We start from the raw sequence: 19,075 nt of genomic DNA on the forward strand, positions 1-19,075 counted from the left end.
AAGAGAAGAAGAAACGACATCACTATCGGATCGTACACCCATACGAACATCATAGGTATATGTTTCTAAATCTGTTGTGTTCACACATGATTCGGGAAGAGCGTTCCAGTCTTTGATAGTGCAGGGTGAAAATGGATATTTGATGTTTTGAGTTTGTAAAAGCGTGTATTTCATTGTAAGTCTAGTTGTTCTGGTAAGATGGCCATCATTTTGTTTGTAATTATATAACAATATCTCTAATGTCAATCAATTTGCCAGATTTTATAACATTAATCTCTTGAGCAAAAAATAAAATTCCATTTATTTAATGACGACAAAACTGAAATAGAAGATGACTGTGATGATTACTGTCATATTTCTAATATAAATCATATACACAGGCACATTAGTCATTCTTATGCATTTACGAAACCACTTGAGTTAAACGACCACCCTCAGTGTCTTTTCCATCAGGTCACTTTTGTCGAAGTGCAATCACAATAAACAACTAACTACAACAACAATATAAATAACTTTATTTTAAAAATGGTTGTGGTCATCATTGAAACAGATATGGTTCTACACTCTACAAGGGTAGCAGAGAAAACATGACGAGAATCGTGGTATGAGAAATTCATATGGTAGCCATTTAGCACATCAGGTGTTCATTCATGACAACACATATCGTAAGCAGGAATCTAATTATCATTGTTTCAGAGGAAACAGAGCATTAATTCTGGGCATTCTTCAGTCTATTCAGATATAAGGCTGTGCCAACAAGGTCGTTTTAGTGACGATCGCCACAAAAACATTCCAATTTTAAATTATTTGGAAAAACTAATGAAAACAATCCTTTTTTGGGTTTGTTTTTTTTTTAAATGATAATTGGCACTTCGGTTATCGCATACTTAAATAAAATGTTCCTGAATTTGTTGTCAATCTTCATAGTCATCATGTGAATAGAGTGAAATTCCCACCCATGACATACAATAAAAGAGCGTTTTAACAAATTCAAATTGAATTGGGGGGTGGGTCTCAAAAGTGTTGCTGTTAGGGAACTTGTTTCACAAGCATAAGGACCGAGATCAATCCAAGGTAAAGTCCAGATTTTTTTACCCGAACCAAACCCTTGTCGACCTAGCAGTGATAGGGTGGCTGGGTATGTTAGATCTGGTGAAAATTACTTTGCAATAGACTAGTATTCTATCTAAAAGGTAGCAAGCAATTGCTATTGCCCGTTTCATGCTATAGAAACCTGAAAATATCCGGATCCATGGGCCTAATGGCTCTGAAGGATTACCAAAAATGAGAATTGAATTGAATCAAGTGTTGAACAATTTTGTAGTTAGTTTTTACTTTTTTGTTTCTGTAACATCACACAAGGGATAGAAGCTGCAATGACAATGATGAATATATTACAATGTATAGGAAATGAATGGTGGCTCAGGATTGATGCTAAATCTGACGAGTTTAAATTGAAAAGTGGTCATCCAAAATCAGTTCATAACTTCTCTCAGGGGCAAACAGACGTCTTAAGTAACAAGCAACAGGCAAAGAGTCTTAATCACAATCATGACTCTCAATCCAAGTACAGGTCCAAAATAACACAACAAGGATTATATAATAATTAAAAACAAAAATCTATTTACATGCAATTGATCCCCCCCCCCCCCCCCAAAAAAAAAAAAAAGCAAAGAAAAAAAAAACAAAAAACAAAAAAAGAAACAAAACAAACAAAAAGCCGAAGAAACTGAATCAAAAAACCACTCTTCAATAAATGAAAAACAAAAAGCCATCCATATATTATGATCATTATAAATTTATATACAAAAGAAATGAAAGAAAAGGAAAATAAAATTATTCAGTGGTAGCTATGTTGCTATTTTTAGTCCCTAATTTTTCACGCACACCATTTAGAAAAAAATTCATTCATATCATTATTCCTCACCTAATTCAATTTCTTTTTTTTTCTTCTTTTTTAAAATATATTCTTTACATTAAAAAAAATCTAATATACTTCATTCAGCCATCCCTCAACATGAGTCCATGGATGTAATTAACAATAGCATTAATAGTAATAATAACAATAATAATAATAATAATAATAATAATAATAATAATAATAATAATAATAATAATAATAATAATAATAATAACAATAATAATAATGACAATAATAATAATGATGATGATAATAATAATAATAAAAATAATAACGACAATAATAATAATAATAAAAACAATAACAACAATAATAATCATCACTATCATAGTAATACAGGACGATGCATTGATGCCATACATAGCTGATGTACGTAATGTAATATCAATAGATCAATTTATCCATTGGAACATAAAATCGTAGTTGAATTAATTGTCAATAAATGAGAAAGAATGTTTTCAGCACTGGCTGATCTGTAGGTACCTGTTTTCCACAAAAACGTATATGATATTATTTTTTTTTCTCCCTCCTCCCCTCCCCGCTACCCCTAACAGTGAAAACAAATAGGTGTGACTGTCTTAATGCTTCTAAAATTTCCCTATTTGCCAGTTAAGTAAAGCGAATTAAAGGAATGCCTGAACTTGAAGCTGTGGACAGTGAAACTGTTTGAATAAAAATAGCTTTAACAGCTTCTTTAACAGGGAAAAAAATACAAATAAAAAAGAAATGGAACAAAATTTATTTTTAAAAAACAAGATTTTGGACTCGACTTAAAAAAAAAAAGAACCCCCCCCCCCCCCCCAAAAAAAAAAAAACAAAAACAAAAAACAAAAACAAAACAAAACAAAAATAACAAGACAGAGGAGGGGGTGGGAGAGAGAGGCAGTGAGAGAAAGAGAGAGAAAGAGAGAGAGAGAGAGAGAGAGAGAGAGAGAGAGAGAGAGAGAGAGAGAGAGAGAGTGGGGGGCAGAGGGAGAGGGAAGGAGATATATTGGGAGAGAGGAGCATTGGGAGAAATAAAATTGATTTGAAGTCAATTTTCAGAAAAGTTGCACCGTTATTGCTTGTCATAACATTTGACATGAAAGAATGAAATGTATCACAAAATGGTTGCTTATCTAACCCATCCATCTGAGTTCACTAAGCACAGGTCTGAGGTAACTAACAAGATATTGAGAAGAACTAGTGTGCCATTGGGAGCCAAGAAGTCAGCACTACGTACTGACCACTTGAATTTGATCAATTTACTAATTTTCCTGCAAAATTTACATTGAAACGAAATAAAACAAGGTTCAAATACAGGCTTCAAATATTGATAAAATAACCAAATGCAGCAAATAACATGTTAATAAAATTTTCATTCTAAACATTGACCACTATCAAATTGCTCGGCAAAAATTTAACTTTCAGCATTCTTTTAATTTTTACACAAGAAAAAAAAAAAAAAAGAGATTCAAAAAAAAAAATTCTTTTTTTAAAATCAGGTAAATTCCTGATTTATAAACAAGTAAAAAAAAAAATAAATATTGACCACAAGTTCCCTAAGTCTAAGTTGCAGGTTGCCAAAAGTATGAATCAAATTTATGACACTATAAGCCAGAAACGGAATTTCTTCGCCTCATGGTATTATTGTTTCTTGGCTGCTTGGAAGCTTTCAATCTCTTGATAGATAAGCTCTGAGGGAGAAAGAGAGAAAAAATTATTTAAAATAAATATATGTATAATATATATATATATATATATATATATATATATATATATATATATATATATATATATATATTTTTTTTTTTTTTAAATTTTATTTATTTTTTATTTTTTATTTTTTTTTTTATTATTTTTTTTTTTAATTTACTTTTTAAAATATATATATGAGGTTGTGCCAAGATGTCGTTTTTGTGACGATCGTCACAAAAATACTCCATACATACATAACACATAAGATGAAAACACCAAAACATCACAAAATACCCCGGTTAATCGAGTGATTTTAAGTGTAATATCTGTAAATCTATGTGATATACACAAAAACACAATACTGAAAAAAAAAGGTTTTGTGATCATTGCTACACATCAAGTCTCTGACCACACTAAAAGATGCTTGACTTTTGTTACAAGTCAAGAAACAGTGCAAACTTATTTTAAATGCTCCAATTTAAAACTAAAAATCAAATTGAAAAAAAAAAGTTTGAGCTTTTATATAGCGCAATATCACTAAACGTGCTCAAGGCGCTTTACAAGGTGTCCCTGACCAACACCACTTAACATGTAGGACAAGACATGATGCATGTTAGGCGATATTGCAATTTTTTTTTTGGACAGAGACAACGTTGTTAACGACCAGGTAGTCATTTCACACCTGAGCACGGTGAGAGAATGTAAGTAAAGAGCCTTTTCTTAGGACTCAACTATACGCCGAGCGAGACGAGGCTCGAACCCAGGAAATTTCCAATCCAAAAGCGAGTGTCATACCACAAGACCATATCGCCGCACAAATCAAACAATGAAGAACCTTACTCTTCCATTCCTGTATACTCAAATCCATCTCCTCAAAGGACTGGTCATAGGGCCCCGAAACCGGTTCGTCGGTCGGGTCTGCATACTGGCTCAGGTAAGGATGGGCTAAGGCAGCCGTGGCATCTACCCGGGTGTCCGTGTTCAAATCCAGCATTTTCTCCATGAGATCAATTGCTGTGGTAGAGTAGAAAAATGAAAATAAGTCAGTTTGTGTTTTTAAGGGTTTTACAGCATTTGCCACATATTTGTCATGCCAGGGCCAGTAAAACAGCAAGAATATGTAATAGTGAAAAAAAAATAATAATAATCAAAAATTAAAGAGTACTCAAGAAAAATAAGGATAAAGGGGACTGGTTCAAATAGGAAACAGGTATAGATTCCAAGAGAAAACTATTAGTGTACCTTGTTTGAGATTACCTAAAAGTCTCATCCAGGCACCAGTAAGGATCCCATTATGACGAATACACACATGTTTACAGAATAAATCCCAAAAGAAAACATAAATTACAATATCAATAACAGAGAGATGATTAACAAGGGGTAAAAAAATGATCCCCTTAAACTAATACTAAACATTTGACTGTTTCCCTGTCAGCTAAGGACTCTAAGGACAAAAACGAAATAATTCACAAGATAACGACAGAAAGCAACTTGGAATAGAGATATAAGGGGTTAATAATAATAATAATAATAATAATAATAATAATAATAATAGATCTTTATTGTCCATAAATATGGCAATTTGTCATTTAGTTACACTTGTTATAATGTTAAACGATAACTAAGATTGAACAGATATTTCACTCCTACTTATTTTCTCTCTCTCTCCCTCTCTCTCTCTCTCTCTCTCTCTCTTTCTCTCTCTCTCTCTCTCTCTTTCTTTCTTTCACACGTGCGATATACACAACATAAACATATTCATTTCGTTTTCAATTTGTTACGATTGTGGCAATTCGACACCAAAAATTATCATCATTATCAATTGGTCAGTTAATCTTACATTAAATAAATTAATCAGTTAATCAGTCAACGAATCAATCCTTGGTTTTTCTGTACCATATGAAATATTCAAAATTTTTATTGCTGATGGAACGAACGTTGATTTATACTTGTTAGTTCTGCATTTAATCTGACAAAACCTTCTCCCAGATGGTAAAAGACTAAATTCATGGTATAAAATATGTTTTTTATTGTTGGTAATTGAGAATGCTTTCCTTTCTATTGCTTTTCCATGAATTCTTTCTACTCCATCAAGAGGATGGTTTATTATTTTTGATGCCTCTTTGATAGATTTTGAAATTTTTGATTTATCTTTAAGTCGGCATCCTCCAAACCATATGGTGCAGCCAAACGCAATTACACTTTTAATCAATGAGTCATAAACTCTTAACATAGTTTTCTTCCTTACTTGAAATGTTCTCAATTTCCTTAGGATGTATAATCTTTGGGCAACTTTCTTAGATATTATATTAATATGTTGAGAGAAATTGAGGGAACTATCAATGGTTATTCCTAAATATTTAAAATAGTCAACTATCTCAACATCATCTTTACCGATCGCCACACACTTTAAGTCGTTTTTATTTTTTACACCAAACACCTGTTCTTTCGTTTTTTCAACATTTAATTCAAGCTGATTTTGTTTACACCAATCGGTGAATATATTTATTTGTTTGAAATAATTCTTTTCGGTAACTTTATCTTTTAATAAGCCAAGAATAGCAGTATCATCTGCATATTTCACTATAAAACAATTTTCAAAGGATGGTCTGCAGTCGTTGGTGTATAAGATGTACAGGATTGGGGAACTCACACAGCCTTGGGGACATCCGTTCGACAACGTTCTTTTGTTGGAGATATGTTCACCCAATTTTACACATTGCGGTCTATGGGTCAGAAACTCTTTATACCATTTAATAAGGTAGTTTGGAATATCCATGCTGCACAACTTTTGAAGCAAAATATCTGTGTTCATGGCATTAAAAGCTGACGAAAAGTCGACAAACAGGATTCTGGCGTAATTCGAGGGCGTTTGGTCAAGGTGTTTCGAGATCAAATTTGTGGCGGTTAATAGTGCGTCTTCAACACTGAGATGTTGCTGGTATGCAAATTGGTACGGATCTAGCAATTTCAGGTCATAACATTTTTGTAGGAGCTCAGATTTTAAAATTTTTTCTAAACATTTCATTACAAGCGATGTAAGCGCCACTGGACGGAAGTCATTCAATACGGTTGGACAACGCTTTTTTGGAACTGGAACGACAATCGATGTTTTCCAAAGTACTGGCACTGATTAGAAGACAGGACACACACAGGTGACCTCCTGCCCACCTAAAATTGTCCTTCAAAGCCACGTGGGTAGGTCTTGCTTGACCAAAGGCTAAGAGAAGCCGATCCAAATGGAAAAGCAGGACAAAGATGGAGCAGCTTGGTCGAAAGGCTAAAATAGCATGGACACAGGCGTAACGGCTGAACCAGAAAACTGGAGCAACACGCACACACCCCAACAAATCAGGGTATCAAGTTTGAAAGAAAATTGAAACCCATGGGTGAAGGGTAAGGAGTGAAGAGAAACAACGAAATCAAGTACATGCACACTGAATTCTTACCCAGTGGATTGGCTTTCATGAAAACTTGCTTGAAATCTTTTTTCGGCATGTAAGGTAGCGACTTAATGAACAACTGAGCCTATGGACGATTAGGAAAAAAATAGTCCGAATTTTAATTTGGATTGTTAGAATATCAAGCAAAATATGAATTGATTCCCCCCAAAAAATAATTGTTTAAAATCAAAAACTTGTTTGTTTAAAAAAAAATATTTAAAATGTTTAAAAAGAAATTAATTTAAACAAAAAATTGGAGTTCATCATAATCAAATATAATTTAATTTCTTTTTTTTTTAAATTTTCCGCTATTTCTTCCTTCTATAAATGCTTTCCTCCCCAAAGGCATATAAAGCAGAACATCCAACTTACTTCATTGCTTTGGATTCTGTTCATCAAGTCTTCATTAGGTGTTCCAACCAGACTTAAAATTCGAGTCAGCTGATCAATATCTGGGCAGCGTTAAGAAAACAGGGCAGCACTGTACAATGTACTATGTATATCCAAAATCATAAACATCACGATTACACGTGTAATAAAAATATTCCACCCCTAATCGTGGATAATCCTATTATTTCTTAGTTAAAATAATCGTTGAATAATGTTTTGAACCTGTTAAATAAAAATTTGATTCAACAATTGCACAATATTTCCGTTCAGGACAGCTGATTGGCCATCTAAGACGCGGTTATGTGGTCAAGTGGCATGACATTCGCTTTCAGATCAGAATGTCCTGAGTTCGAGCCTAGCTCGGCGCGTAGTTGAGTACTTCACAGTGGTTTACCAGCGGATCACTTAGTTGAGATGCTAGGTCAAGAGGTCACTACTCTCCTTCTCTTTACCTGCGCTCTGGTATGGTGCCTGCAGTCAGTGAAGCGAGTAGTCTAATTGGTCTGATAAATAATGGCAAAGCCAAGCAACAATTATCTTAAATGTAAACCTATACCACTCATGTTAAAGATTGAAATCCCCCTCACACAGTGGACTAAATGTCATAGATATCATCAGTATATTTCTTTCTCAGGAAGACAGCAAAGTAGAGTCACATTTTCACTACATTTATCATTTAAATCAAATGTTTTTGGAATCCCTACAACAACAATCAGACGTTGCAGTTTATTATTATTCACAATAGTACATAGTACAAACCGTCTACTTTCTGTTGCACTAATGTTAATTCAGTTCAACAAATATGTAACAAGTGTAGGGGTGGGGTATCAAATTTCACTGGGAATATCTAGCAGTCTATGAGATGTCTAGGCTATCATGGGTGATGAATTTGGACCAGTTACACAATGTAAACAATGTCGTAATCATTTCCTGGACTCCCAACTGACCATGGAACACTTTACTACACCAATTCTACAGTTTTATCATTAAAAGTTCCCACGAATATGGTAAAGGAGTGAAGAAGTCATACTTATTGTAGTACAGGAACGTGTATATATATATATATATATATATATATATATATATATATATATATATATTATATATATATATATATATACATAAACACACACACACACTCTCTCTCTCTCTCTCTGCAAGTAGCCCTACAATAATAGTTCTTAAAGACACATCTGTTACTGATTTAAGAAATATGAAATGAATGGGTTTGTTTCAGTCCCGTCTCTGTTGATTGGTGTGGGAAGGTTTTATTCACCAGCTGCACTACTTGTACATTGTGACTATTGAGAATAATGTCTGAATTCTGATAATTCCTAGGAGGTGCCACTATTATTTTCTCTATCTTGGCTATGTTTGAGTACTCCCCCCCCCCCCCCCACTCCCCTCTTCTTATTTTCCCCAGTCAAACTTGCCTTTGTGGAATACTATCTGTACTAACTGTTGATGTTATATCGTTGTTGTCAGTGATATGAATTAGGTGTAGTGTGAATGTGATGCATTTCTCTTAGACTGTCGTTTACGTTTGTATGTGTGTATATGGCGGAAAACACAATAATGACAGGAAAAGCATTTTCTGCATGGGCGACACAATAAATCAAAATCTAATTGAGATTTGGTGATTATAGTTGCTGTTTTTGATAGATCAACTCTTCCTGGAGCTGTGGTAGCAAAATGGTGGCGAAATTTTGCTCCTTTATATTTTTAAAGGATTTTTTACCGAGCGAAAGTGGCATTTTGAAGACACGAAGGTTTTACTTTCGTTTTTAGAATGGATCAAATGAGCTAAGTGAATCAACAGTTTCCATTTAAGGTTAACTTTATGTTTTGTTTTTAACAAAAGTTAGATGTATTAACTACAATTTGTATGATTTAAAAATTTTAAAAATTATCTCCATCTTTGTTTATAAGTTATTTTCTGCATATTATGTAATCGCGTTATTTTCGTGTCTCCGATGGGACAAAGGAAACTTAATTTTATATATCAGGCAAGCCTTGAAATTTTTAACTACAAATTTGTTCAAGTGACTAAAATTAGGTCTAGGAAACTTGTAAAATTAACAAAACAAATAAAATTAACATTTTTAGTTGTTTTTAGAGTGAATAATCGGGTATGGGAGATTTCGTGTCTTCAATTTTCTGCCCGTGCACCAAATTTCAATATCCTATTTTATTATTAATTATGATAGAAAGTGTTTGAAAATTGATTGGAGACATTAATCTTGCTCTGACTTTGTATTTTAAAATTTGATTTTTGGCTTGAAACTTTTGAAAAAGTTTTTTTGAGCAAAATAAAGTTTGGTGTCACCTGCGTGGGTACCATCTGCATGGGCACCAGAAATTCTGAAATATGTGAACTTGGACATTGGTGATGAATATACAGTTCATAAATGTAAACTTTGGTAACATATGCTGAACATTTCAATGTAAGTACAAATCTGAACATTTCTAGCTGTTTAAGAACACAAATTGCTAAACAATTGAATTTTGTAAACATTTAATATTAAATATATTGATTGCCTCTCTTATCTCATAATTTTTGTGTCACTACAACATTCACTCTGCTTTTAGGGAGGATGCAGCGTTGGGATCTGACCATATGATCTAAAAGCATTTTATCCAGTATGAAAATTTTGTAAAGCTACAATACAAGATACACAGGCTTGAGAGATCTTGCTCCACAACTGTGAATTTGCTAACCGATATGGATAAAATCCGTAATAGCAACTAAGTACTGAATTACATGTTGAAAGGAAAAATGCTGTACGACTTGCCAAAATGTTCCAGAAAAAAAATTTGTTATCAGATTTTAGACTTATTTATAAATATCTTTTTATTAGATTCATATGCTACATCATTTCACATCCTCACACTTGAACCTCTGTGGTGTAGCAAACAACAGTTATAAGTGTGAGTATTTGTTCTTAAAAACACCTTTCGTATGCGCAATTATAAGCCTTATTTTCTCAAGAGAGTAATCAAATATGTTTAAAGCAGTGGAAATCAAATATGCTTAAAGCAGTGCTTTTGTCATCAACTATGTCTTTATATATTGCTTTTACTTTTATACCAGGTACTGGAGGAGAGGGAGTTTCACCGTGCAGTTCTCCCAAGGAATAGCGGGCCAATTTATTTATGAGCATGTGCAGAGCAGAGTGTGTGATTTGTGAAAGAGGATCCTCCAGACACATATTCCTGGGTTGTTGTCACCCGTTTTGACAATACAATTGAAAACAAGGACCCATTTTTTTTTCAAAGTTGAAATGAAAGTTTAAAATACTACAAAAAATATTTTTTCGTTATTTGTCTCATGTAATTATCCCCCTTGTTGTATAATAAAGTTAGTTTCTATACAAAGTACAAAATATAATTCTGTTTGTTATTTATTTTTAAAAAGTGGACCTGTGTACGTGTATTTTGAGTCATTTTTCACTTCAGATTGTTAACATTTCTTTTCATTTTGCATTTCCATGTAAATCAGGGTCACCGTTGATTGACCTACTTTTTAAAGTTACATAATCGTCTCCTGCTCATAATTTTTACAAATTCTGAATCATCATATTTCAAGCTTTAAAATGATATATGACACTTATTTGTAGATAAAAGATGAAAATTGACAAAAATGGGCCTGTCAAAGTAGATGATTTCAGATCTAGTCTGTTTTCCGCCATATGCAGGATGTAGGTGTAAATGTATGCATGTGTGTGTGTATGTATGTGTGTGTGTGTGTGTGTGTGTGAGAGAGAGAGAGAGAGAGAGAGAGAGAGAGAGAGAGAGAGAGAGAGAGAGAGAGAGAGAGAGAGAGAGAGAGGAATACCTTTTTCTACCATATTCATTGCTTCTATTATCTACTACGCCACTGTGATGGTGTTGTTGTTTGGTGTAATGATGATGGTTTTGTTTCTATTTGTAATAGTGAAGTAAAACCTACACACACAATATATTGCTTTATATGTTCTTTAGGAGTGTGTTAAATTGTTTAATCCACTTATCTCCATATCTTTTAAATACAATACAAAATACAAATGAAGAGAACATACCTTATGTCCAGCCCATTACATTTATGGCCATTAAAAACGTAGTTAAAATGTGTTGAATCAGAAAATGAATGTTTTACTGTGTGTAATAATATTAAGACTGGACAAAGCATTAATTAGTTTCGGGATCCAACGTCTGATTTTAAAGATTTGAATTTTTTATTGTCCGCAAAACAACAAAAATATTTTAAAATAGTAGGGATTTTAAATTGCTTATAAAACCTATAAGAATAATCACAATAAAACGAAAAAAGAACCAACATAACAAGTGAAAGTAGTACTGTCTGTTCCATAAGTTAATATCATTGTAATGTAAGTGGTCATCTAGATATGGTGTTATATTACATCACGAAAATGCAATACTTTGCGTCTTAACCCTCAAAAAGGGGAATCCCCGTCCAGGTAGCCAATTTTACAGCATGCAGCTGCTGTTGTCAGTCACTTGCTGGGTTCCAGCAGTATAACTAAGTGATCCGATTTTATGAAGAAATAAACAGCAGTGACTTGGAAAAGGTTCTTTACTCACATTCTCTCACCATACTTGGGTGTAAAATGAGTACCTGGCCGGAAAAAAATTGTATTATCGCCTAACAGGCGTCAGACAAGTCTCGTTCGATGTGGTAGGTGTTGCTGTTGGTCAGGGACCCTTTGTAAAGCGCTTTGAGCACATTTAGTGGATATTTCGCTATATAAAAGCTCAATTTTAAAAATAATCTTTTGGTGCGTATGAATAGAAATCAAACGTAAAAATAGAGAATTGCAAGGGGTATGTTTTGACCATGAAGCAATTAATTTCTAAAATGATCCCTTGAATTCATTGCAAAATAAAGCCTTTCACAAGACCATCCCATTTGAGTTAAGGGCCTGTCGTCAACAACAACTAGTCAATAATAGCGAAATGAAAAAAAAAAAAATATTTCATTTACATCTTATCACTTTTCTCTCTTTATGTCATATATATTTTGAAAAAAAAACAACCCAAAAATGTCAAAATAAATGTTGAAAATTCTAAAACACAAAATACACCTGGCCTGTAAAGAGTCGAACATGAACTGACGAGTTACGTGATCCTATTCAAATGTTCCGAATTCCGAATTGGTATACAAGACATGTATGACAAAGAAGACATCTTGACTTCATAAATATAATTTAACTTAACCAAATTAAAAACAATAAATGCCCATAATTTCTAACCTAAACATGGATACACTTTGCTAAAATCAAAAAAGCCTGAAATTATTTCTTATAATGGGCATTTATGAAAATTTTTCGTACTAAACTTCTCTTAGGGGCAGTGTGGCTCAGTGGTACGGACCTTGCTTCCTACTCAAAAGGTACTCAAAAGGTACAGTGTTCAATCACCCTGCCAATGCGCTGTGTGGCCTTGAACAAGTCACCTTGCCCTAACTCAATTTGCGGCACTGCACTGCGGCTGACGACTAGGTTATTCCAGTCTTCCCTTGGAATGGACCCTAGAGACAAATTTCCCCTATGGGATGAATAAAGGAAATTTTTAAATTTTATTTAATTGCTTTTTTATTTATCAAATGGTATCATTCTCAAATCATAGAAAAGGAAACCATCTCTAACTTCATATAAACTGTTGCCTTTAAACATCCAAAACTTTCATCTAAAAAAAAAACCCCAACAAACTTATCAATACCTAACAAGATCATCTGGAAGATTTCTAAAGAGCCAGTCATTCAGCTTTAGCTGAAACAAGGGCAGGAATCCTGCTTAAATAGATAGGGTAACTAATAAAAAAAAATCGAAAAAAAAATATAAAGAAATGATAATATAAATAAGCACCTCCCCATGGTGCTAATGACATATTTTTGACAAAGGATACGATCACTGCCAGGGAAAAGGGGTTTGCCTATGATCATCTCCGCCATAATACACCCCACAGACCAGATATCGACTGGTGATAGAAGCCAAAATGAAAAATATAATATAATATAATATAATATAATATAATATAATATAATATAATATGATATAATATAATATAATATAATATAATATAATGTGAATTGGCAGGACCAAAAATATATTTATCATATAAATCAACAGGACAGTGAATTGTGATGTGTTGATGATAAAAATGAACCTGGGGCAGTGTGGCTCAGTGTTAAGGTCTTGATGTCGTACCCAAAAGGTACCCAGTTCGAATACTTGCTGTGCTGTGTGGACTTGAGCAAGTCGAGCAAGTCACCTCACCATAGTCAGTATGTGGCACTGCACTGACAGTGAATTGTGATGTGTTGATGAAATAATGATGTCGGGGCAGTGTGGCTCAGCGGTATGGTCTTTGGTTTTATACCCGAAAGATACAGAGTTCGGATACTCGCTGTGCTGCATGGCCTTGAGCAAGTCACCTCGCCCTAGCTCAGTATGTGGCGCTGCACTGCAGTTGATGCCTGGGTTATTTGACGTATTGCCTTCATCAGCATCATGTAGATTGATCAACATGCCGGAAAGAAATTAAAATACATTGTGTGGCTATGTGGTCTTTTTGTTTGTTTGTTTGTTGCTTTAGGTCTCTTCCAACACAATTGAGGTTATATGAGAGACCGCTGAAACAAAAAAACAAGCAATCTAACACTAACAAAAATAGTACAAATGTAAATCAAAATCATAACCTAAAGATATCATAAGCTAAATTATAAATAACCAAGAACAAACAGGCAGAAGATTTACAGAAAAAAAAATATCCCCTGTCAAAAATACAATCACAAACCAAAGAAGCAGGATAGGCTAGTAAAGAGAAGAAGAAACGACATCACTATCGGATCGTACACCCATGCTAACATCATAGGTATATGATTCAAGGGTGATGCTCCCATCCAACCACCCGTTATGTGGTCTTGTTTTTGTTTTTGTTTTTAAGGGTTTTACGGCGCCTGCAACACATTAAGGTCATATCAGCGCCAGTAAAAAGGAAGAAAATGGGATAGTAAAAAGTTATAGAATTACAATTAAAGCACAAAAGAAAAGGTAAGACAAAGGGGAATTGGTTCAAATAGGGAACAGATGTAGATTCCAAGAGCACACCGTCAAAGTACTTAGTTTGAGATACCTAAAAGTCTCATCCAGACACAAGCACAGGTCCCAACTAAGAGGAATACACTCAAATGTTTACCAATCATATAACATAATATGTAAACTAAACATAATACAATGCATAACAGAGAGATGATTTACAAGGAAAAAAATATCATCTCCCAAAACTACAACTATACATTCGACTGTTTCCCTCCCAGCCAAGGAATTCCAGCCAGGGTCAGGACAAAACCAAGTAATCTCATTCCAAGACAACGACAGACAACGACAGGAAACAATTGGAAAACGGGTATGGGGGGATAGAAGACACAGCATGTACCTCCCTGCCCACTACGGGAGGCCAGGATCCCCACCCAGGCTATGTGGTCTTGTGGTATGACACTCGCTTTCGGATTGGACGATCCCGAGTTTGAGCCTCGCGCGGCGTATAGTTGAGTCCTTGGAAGCAGCTCTGTCTTTACTCACATTCTCTCACCGTACTCAAGTGTAAAATGAGTACCTGGCTTTTAACAGCATTGTCTACAAATTGTAATATTGCCTGTCAGGCATTATGTCTCGCTCTATATGTTACGTGTTGATGTTGGTCATGGACCCTATGTAAAGCGCTTTGAGCACTTATAGTGGATATTGCGCTATATAAAAGCTCACGATAAAATTTTTTAAAACATTTTTTCTTCACAAAGCCAGAATTCTGGGTTAAGGAAATCTTGCACCCATGTGTAAAAAGGTAATAGCAGGTACCTGCCAGTTTGCAGTACATCTACTTTATACGATCAATTGTAGTTAAAAATCACAATGACCCTGCATTACTGGATAGGAAATTTAAAAAAATAAATTACTTCTTCAGAGCCATTAGACCTGTGGAGTCAGATTTTATCCCGTTCTCTGTAGCATGAAACGGACATTAGCCAATTGCTTACTACCCTTTAAATAGGACGCTAGTTTATCGCACAGTACTTTCTGACAGATCTAACAGACCCAGCTACCCTGAGGGGAGGGGGGTCCAGAAAAAATCTTGCTGCAATCGGGATCGATCTTGGTCCCAGTAATTGTGGAACGAGTGCTCTACCAACTGAGCTATCGGGACCCCTAACTGGATAGAAAAAGGCATGAAATAACTTTTTTTCACAGAGAAAAAAAAACAAACAAATAAAAACAGACCTGTTTGATTGTAGTGCATCCAGTTGAGCATAATTTCAGGGGCCCTGTACCAGCGAGTAGCAACATAGCCTGTCATCTCATCATCGGTGTGTCTCGCCAACCCAAAGTCAAGGATCTGATAAGAGACATATTTCTTTTTTATTTTGTTCTTTTTCAAAACTAATATATCAATACTTGTCTTACCGTAATATGTTTTGTTTTATATCACTGTAAAGCGCTTAGATCCTGTGACAACGGGGTAATGTGTTATATAAATGCCATTTATTATTATTATTATTATTAAATTCATTTGTTTATTTTTATTTCATTTTAAAATTATTTATTTGTTGTTTTTTAGGTATACTTGTACGTAGGTATGTATATGAGGTATGGCACATGTGTGTTAAAGCATCACACAAACCTTTCACAAGGAAACAAAATGTCTTGTAACAGCCCAAAATAAACGAAACTTGAACTTACAAAAATTCATACCCAGGGTTGCCAATTCAGGAGGGGAAAATTTACTGGTCTTTTATGCAAACTGAGCCTATCTGAGTGCTGAACTCCAACGTAAAAAGACATCATTTACTTACTTTTTTTCTATTTAGAGGGTGACTGAAAAATATACTGAGTGTCGATAACATACTGAATTCCGTAAATATACAGAAAATTGGCAACTTTGTGTACCTATTACCATCAGTTTTCGACACGCTTCCAACGAAGACTTAAAGGCCTCCAAGGTTCCCAATGCAACGGCAAGCTTATTCTAAAATCTACTCCATTATAATATAAAATTTTTTTAAAAGTATTAATAATAACAACAGGAATTTTTATCACAAAATGCTATCTTCTTCCTCCACAACCCCCCCCCCCCCCCTTCCCCAAACCAATGGGCGTGTTACAAGCAGTGCGAAGAAAAATACAGATCACGAAACATTTAATGAACATCAGTATGCAATGTTACCTCTCTAAACTTACAAGAGGTAAGAATACAGAATTTCAAAAAAATAAATAAATAAATAAAGTAATGGGAGTTTAAAAAAAAACAAAAAACGTGGGAAATGTTGAACTAACCTTTAATTCACAGTCTTCGTTTACAGCAATATTACTTGGTTTCAAATCCTGTAACAAAATACAAATTTGGTAAAAACAAAAAACAAAAACAAAAAAAAAAAAATAATGAAAAAGTTTAGTAGTAACTACTAGAAGTAAACAATTTTTTTTCTTCATTCAATTCAATGATATTTTTCAACTGCCCCGTAAAACTGTTTCCACATTTGACAAAATGTGATTTTTGGTAACCATATATATTTGTGATGTGTTGTCTGTCTCCTAAAAAAGGACGAGGCCAAAACGTGGTTTGTTTTATGTTGTCTTCTTTTATATACAAGTCACAATTACACTCATTTTATTTTTCTCTCCACCAAGTATTGGCTAATTTAAGCACCTCTTGCTTTTCCTTTATCAGCAAAATTACACACGACCATACCAGTCATGAAATAGAGACCATATTACAACAGGCTCCGATATATCAGAGATCCGTTTATGACAGGGATTTTTTAAACCCTCATTTTTTCTATTTCTCGATATCTTGTATTCAAACTTCTTCTTCCCTCTCCTCCTCCACCTCATCCTACTAAAATTACAAACTACTACTTCAACTACAAACTACTACTACAACTACAAACTACTTACTACAACTACAAACTACTACTACAACTACAAACTACTACTACAACTACAAACTACTTACTACAACTACTACTACAACTACAAACTACTACTACGGCAATGACTACAACACTGATTTTACTTAATATCCTTTAAAATAGGCATTGGATGTGACAAACAGTTCATTTTGCATTAAGTCCCATCATCCCTGTAACATCGGGTTTCCACACTGCACCTGATGTAATGGACTAAGGATTAGCCTTGTTGATATGGTTTGCTTGGGCTATAAGGTAATGGGTTGAAGAAGGGATGAAGAAGTCTAAAATATACAGAACGTTTCAAAGAAACGATAAAAAAAATATCATTAGAAGGGAAGGAACTCTACTTACCCTATGTAAAATGTCTGCAGAGTGGATATACTGGAGAGATTCAAGAAAGATAAAAAAGATTTCAAAATCAGACACCAAATAACTATAAATTTTATTTCACAATTCAAAAATCACTGGTACGAAAATAGCAATCAACATTTGATATAAAGAAGAGATCACTCTTAAAATTTCAAAATTAAACAAACTTACCTCAGATGTTTAATTGAGACTCTTGCGAGTCCAATTCCGAATGGGGAACAAATGAATAGAATCACGTGACTTGTCAGGCTTTAACGTGTATGCACAGACAAGCAGAACAAATGATATGGGAAGAGAAAATCCTAATCTAACTAATCATGGTCAAATCTATAATGGGTGGGTATTCCCCATTCAGAATTGGAGTCTCAATTAAACATCGCAGGTTAGTTCTTTTAATTTTGAAACTCTATCTCGTAACAACAAAATAGATTAAACAAAAATCTAAAACCCTACAAACAACTCAATCTTTAAAAGCAATATGTAATTCAAGTATTCCTTCAGAGCCATGCGCCCCATAGAGCCGGAGTTTATCCCGGTTACTGCCACTAGGGGCAGCGTGGCTCAGTTATAAAAATAACATTTTTTGGAATATTAGTCCAGTCTGAGAATGGAAAATAAACAACCTTGATAAACAGTATGTTACGATAAAGACATTGAGAAACAATGTAAATATGCAGCTATATGGTCTTACACTCGCTTTCAGATCGGAAGAACCTGGTTTCGAGCCTCACTCGGCTCATAATTGAGTCTTTGGAAAAGGCTCTTTACTCACATTCTCTTACCGTACTCAGGTGTAAAATGAGTACCTAACCGTTAACAGAGTTGTCTCTGTCCGATGGAGTATCACCTAACAGGTGTCATCATGTCCCGTCCTACATGTTAAATGTTGCTGTTGACACCCTGTGTAAAGCGCTTTGAGTACGTTTAGTGGATATAGCGCTATACAAAAGCTCAATATATAAATATATAAATGATCCTCCCTACCTTAAGGCCCCTAAGAATCTGATAGACAAGGAACTGTACATGGTCGTCGCTTAGTGCTTGTGTCTTGAGAATGTTATTGAGATCGGCTCCCATAAGCTGGGTTACAAGGTACCTGCAAAAAAAAAATAAATAAATCAATAAATAATTTTTTAGTACATTTTATCTTAAGACAACGAAACAGTCCAATTATTAAATAATAATAATAATTTTTATTTTTTTCAAAACCCCTTTATTCATCCCTAAGGGGAAATTTGTCTTATTAAGGGTCTATTCCAAAGGAAGACTGGAATAATCCCAGGAGTCAACCGCAGTGCAGCGCCGCAA

The 19,075-nt window shown here is 34.3% G+C and overlaps 1 protein-coding gene across 1 annotated transcript in view; it reads right to left on the bottom strand.

Annotated features, from left to right (window-relative positions):
• Positions 1-3,342: 3,342 nt before the first annotated feature.
• LOC144975128 (mitogen-activated protein kinase 14B-like) overlaps positions 3,343-19,075 on the bottom strand; it is a 36,095-nt gene continuing 20,362 nt past the window's right edge. Inside the window, exons 6-14 of the mRNA XM_078918900.1 lie at positions 18,752-18,863; positions 17,750-17,779; positions 16,764-16,811; positions 15,711-15,825; positions 13,336-13,407; positions 7,414-7,493; positions 7,048-7,126; positions 4,439-4,612; positions 3,343-3,597 (exon numbers count right to left, since the gene is read on the bottom strand). Of these exons, the coding sequence (XP_078775026.1) occupies positions 3,548-3,597; positions 4,439-4,612; positions 7,048-7,126; positions 7,414-7,493; positions 13,336-13,407; positions 15,711-15,825; positions 16,764-16,811; positions 17,750-17,779; positions 18,752-18,863 (760 nt within the window). The 3' untranslated portion in view covers positions 3,343-3,547. The remainder of the gene's footprint in view (positions 3,598-4,438; positions 4,613-7,047; positions 7,127-7,413; positions 7,494-13,335; positions 13,408-15,710; positions 15,826-16,763; positions 16,812-17,749; positions 17,780-18,751; positions 18,864-19,075) is intronic.

Source organism: Berghia stephanieae, chromosome 6 (assembly GCF_034508935.2).
Source record: "Berghia stephanieae isolate SIO BIC M18660-M18661 chromosome 6, UCSD_Bste_1.3, whole genome shotgun sequence".
In the NCBI taxonomy this organism is placed as follows: Eukaryota; Metazoa; Mollusca; class Gastropoda; order Nudibranchia; family Aeolidiidae; genus Berghia; species Berghia stephanieae.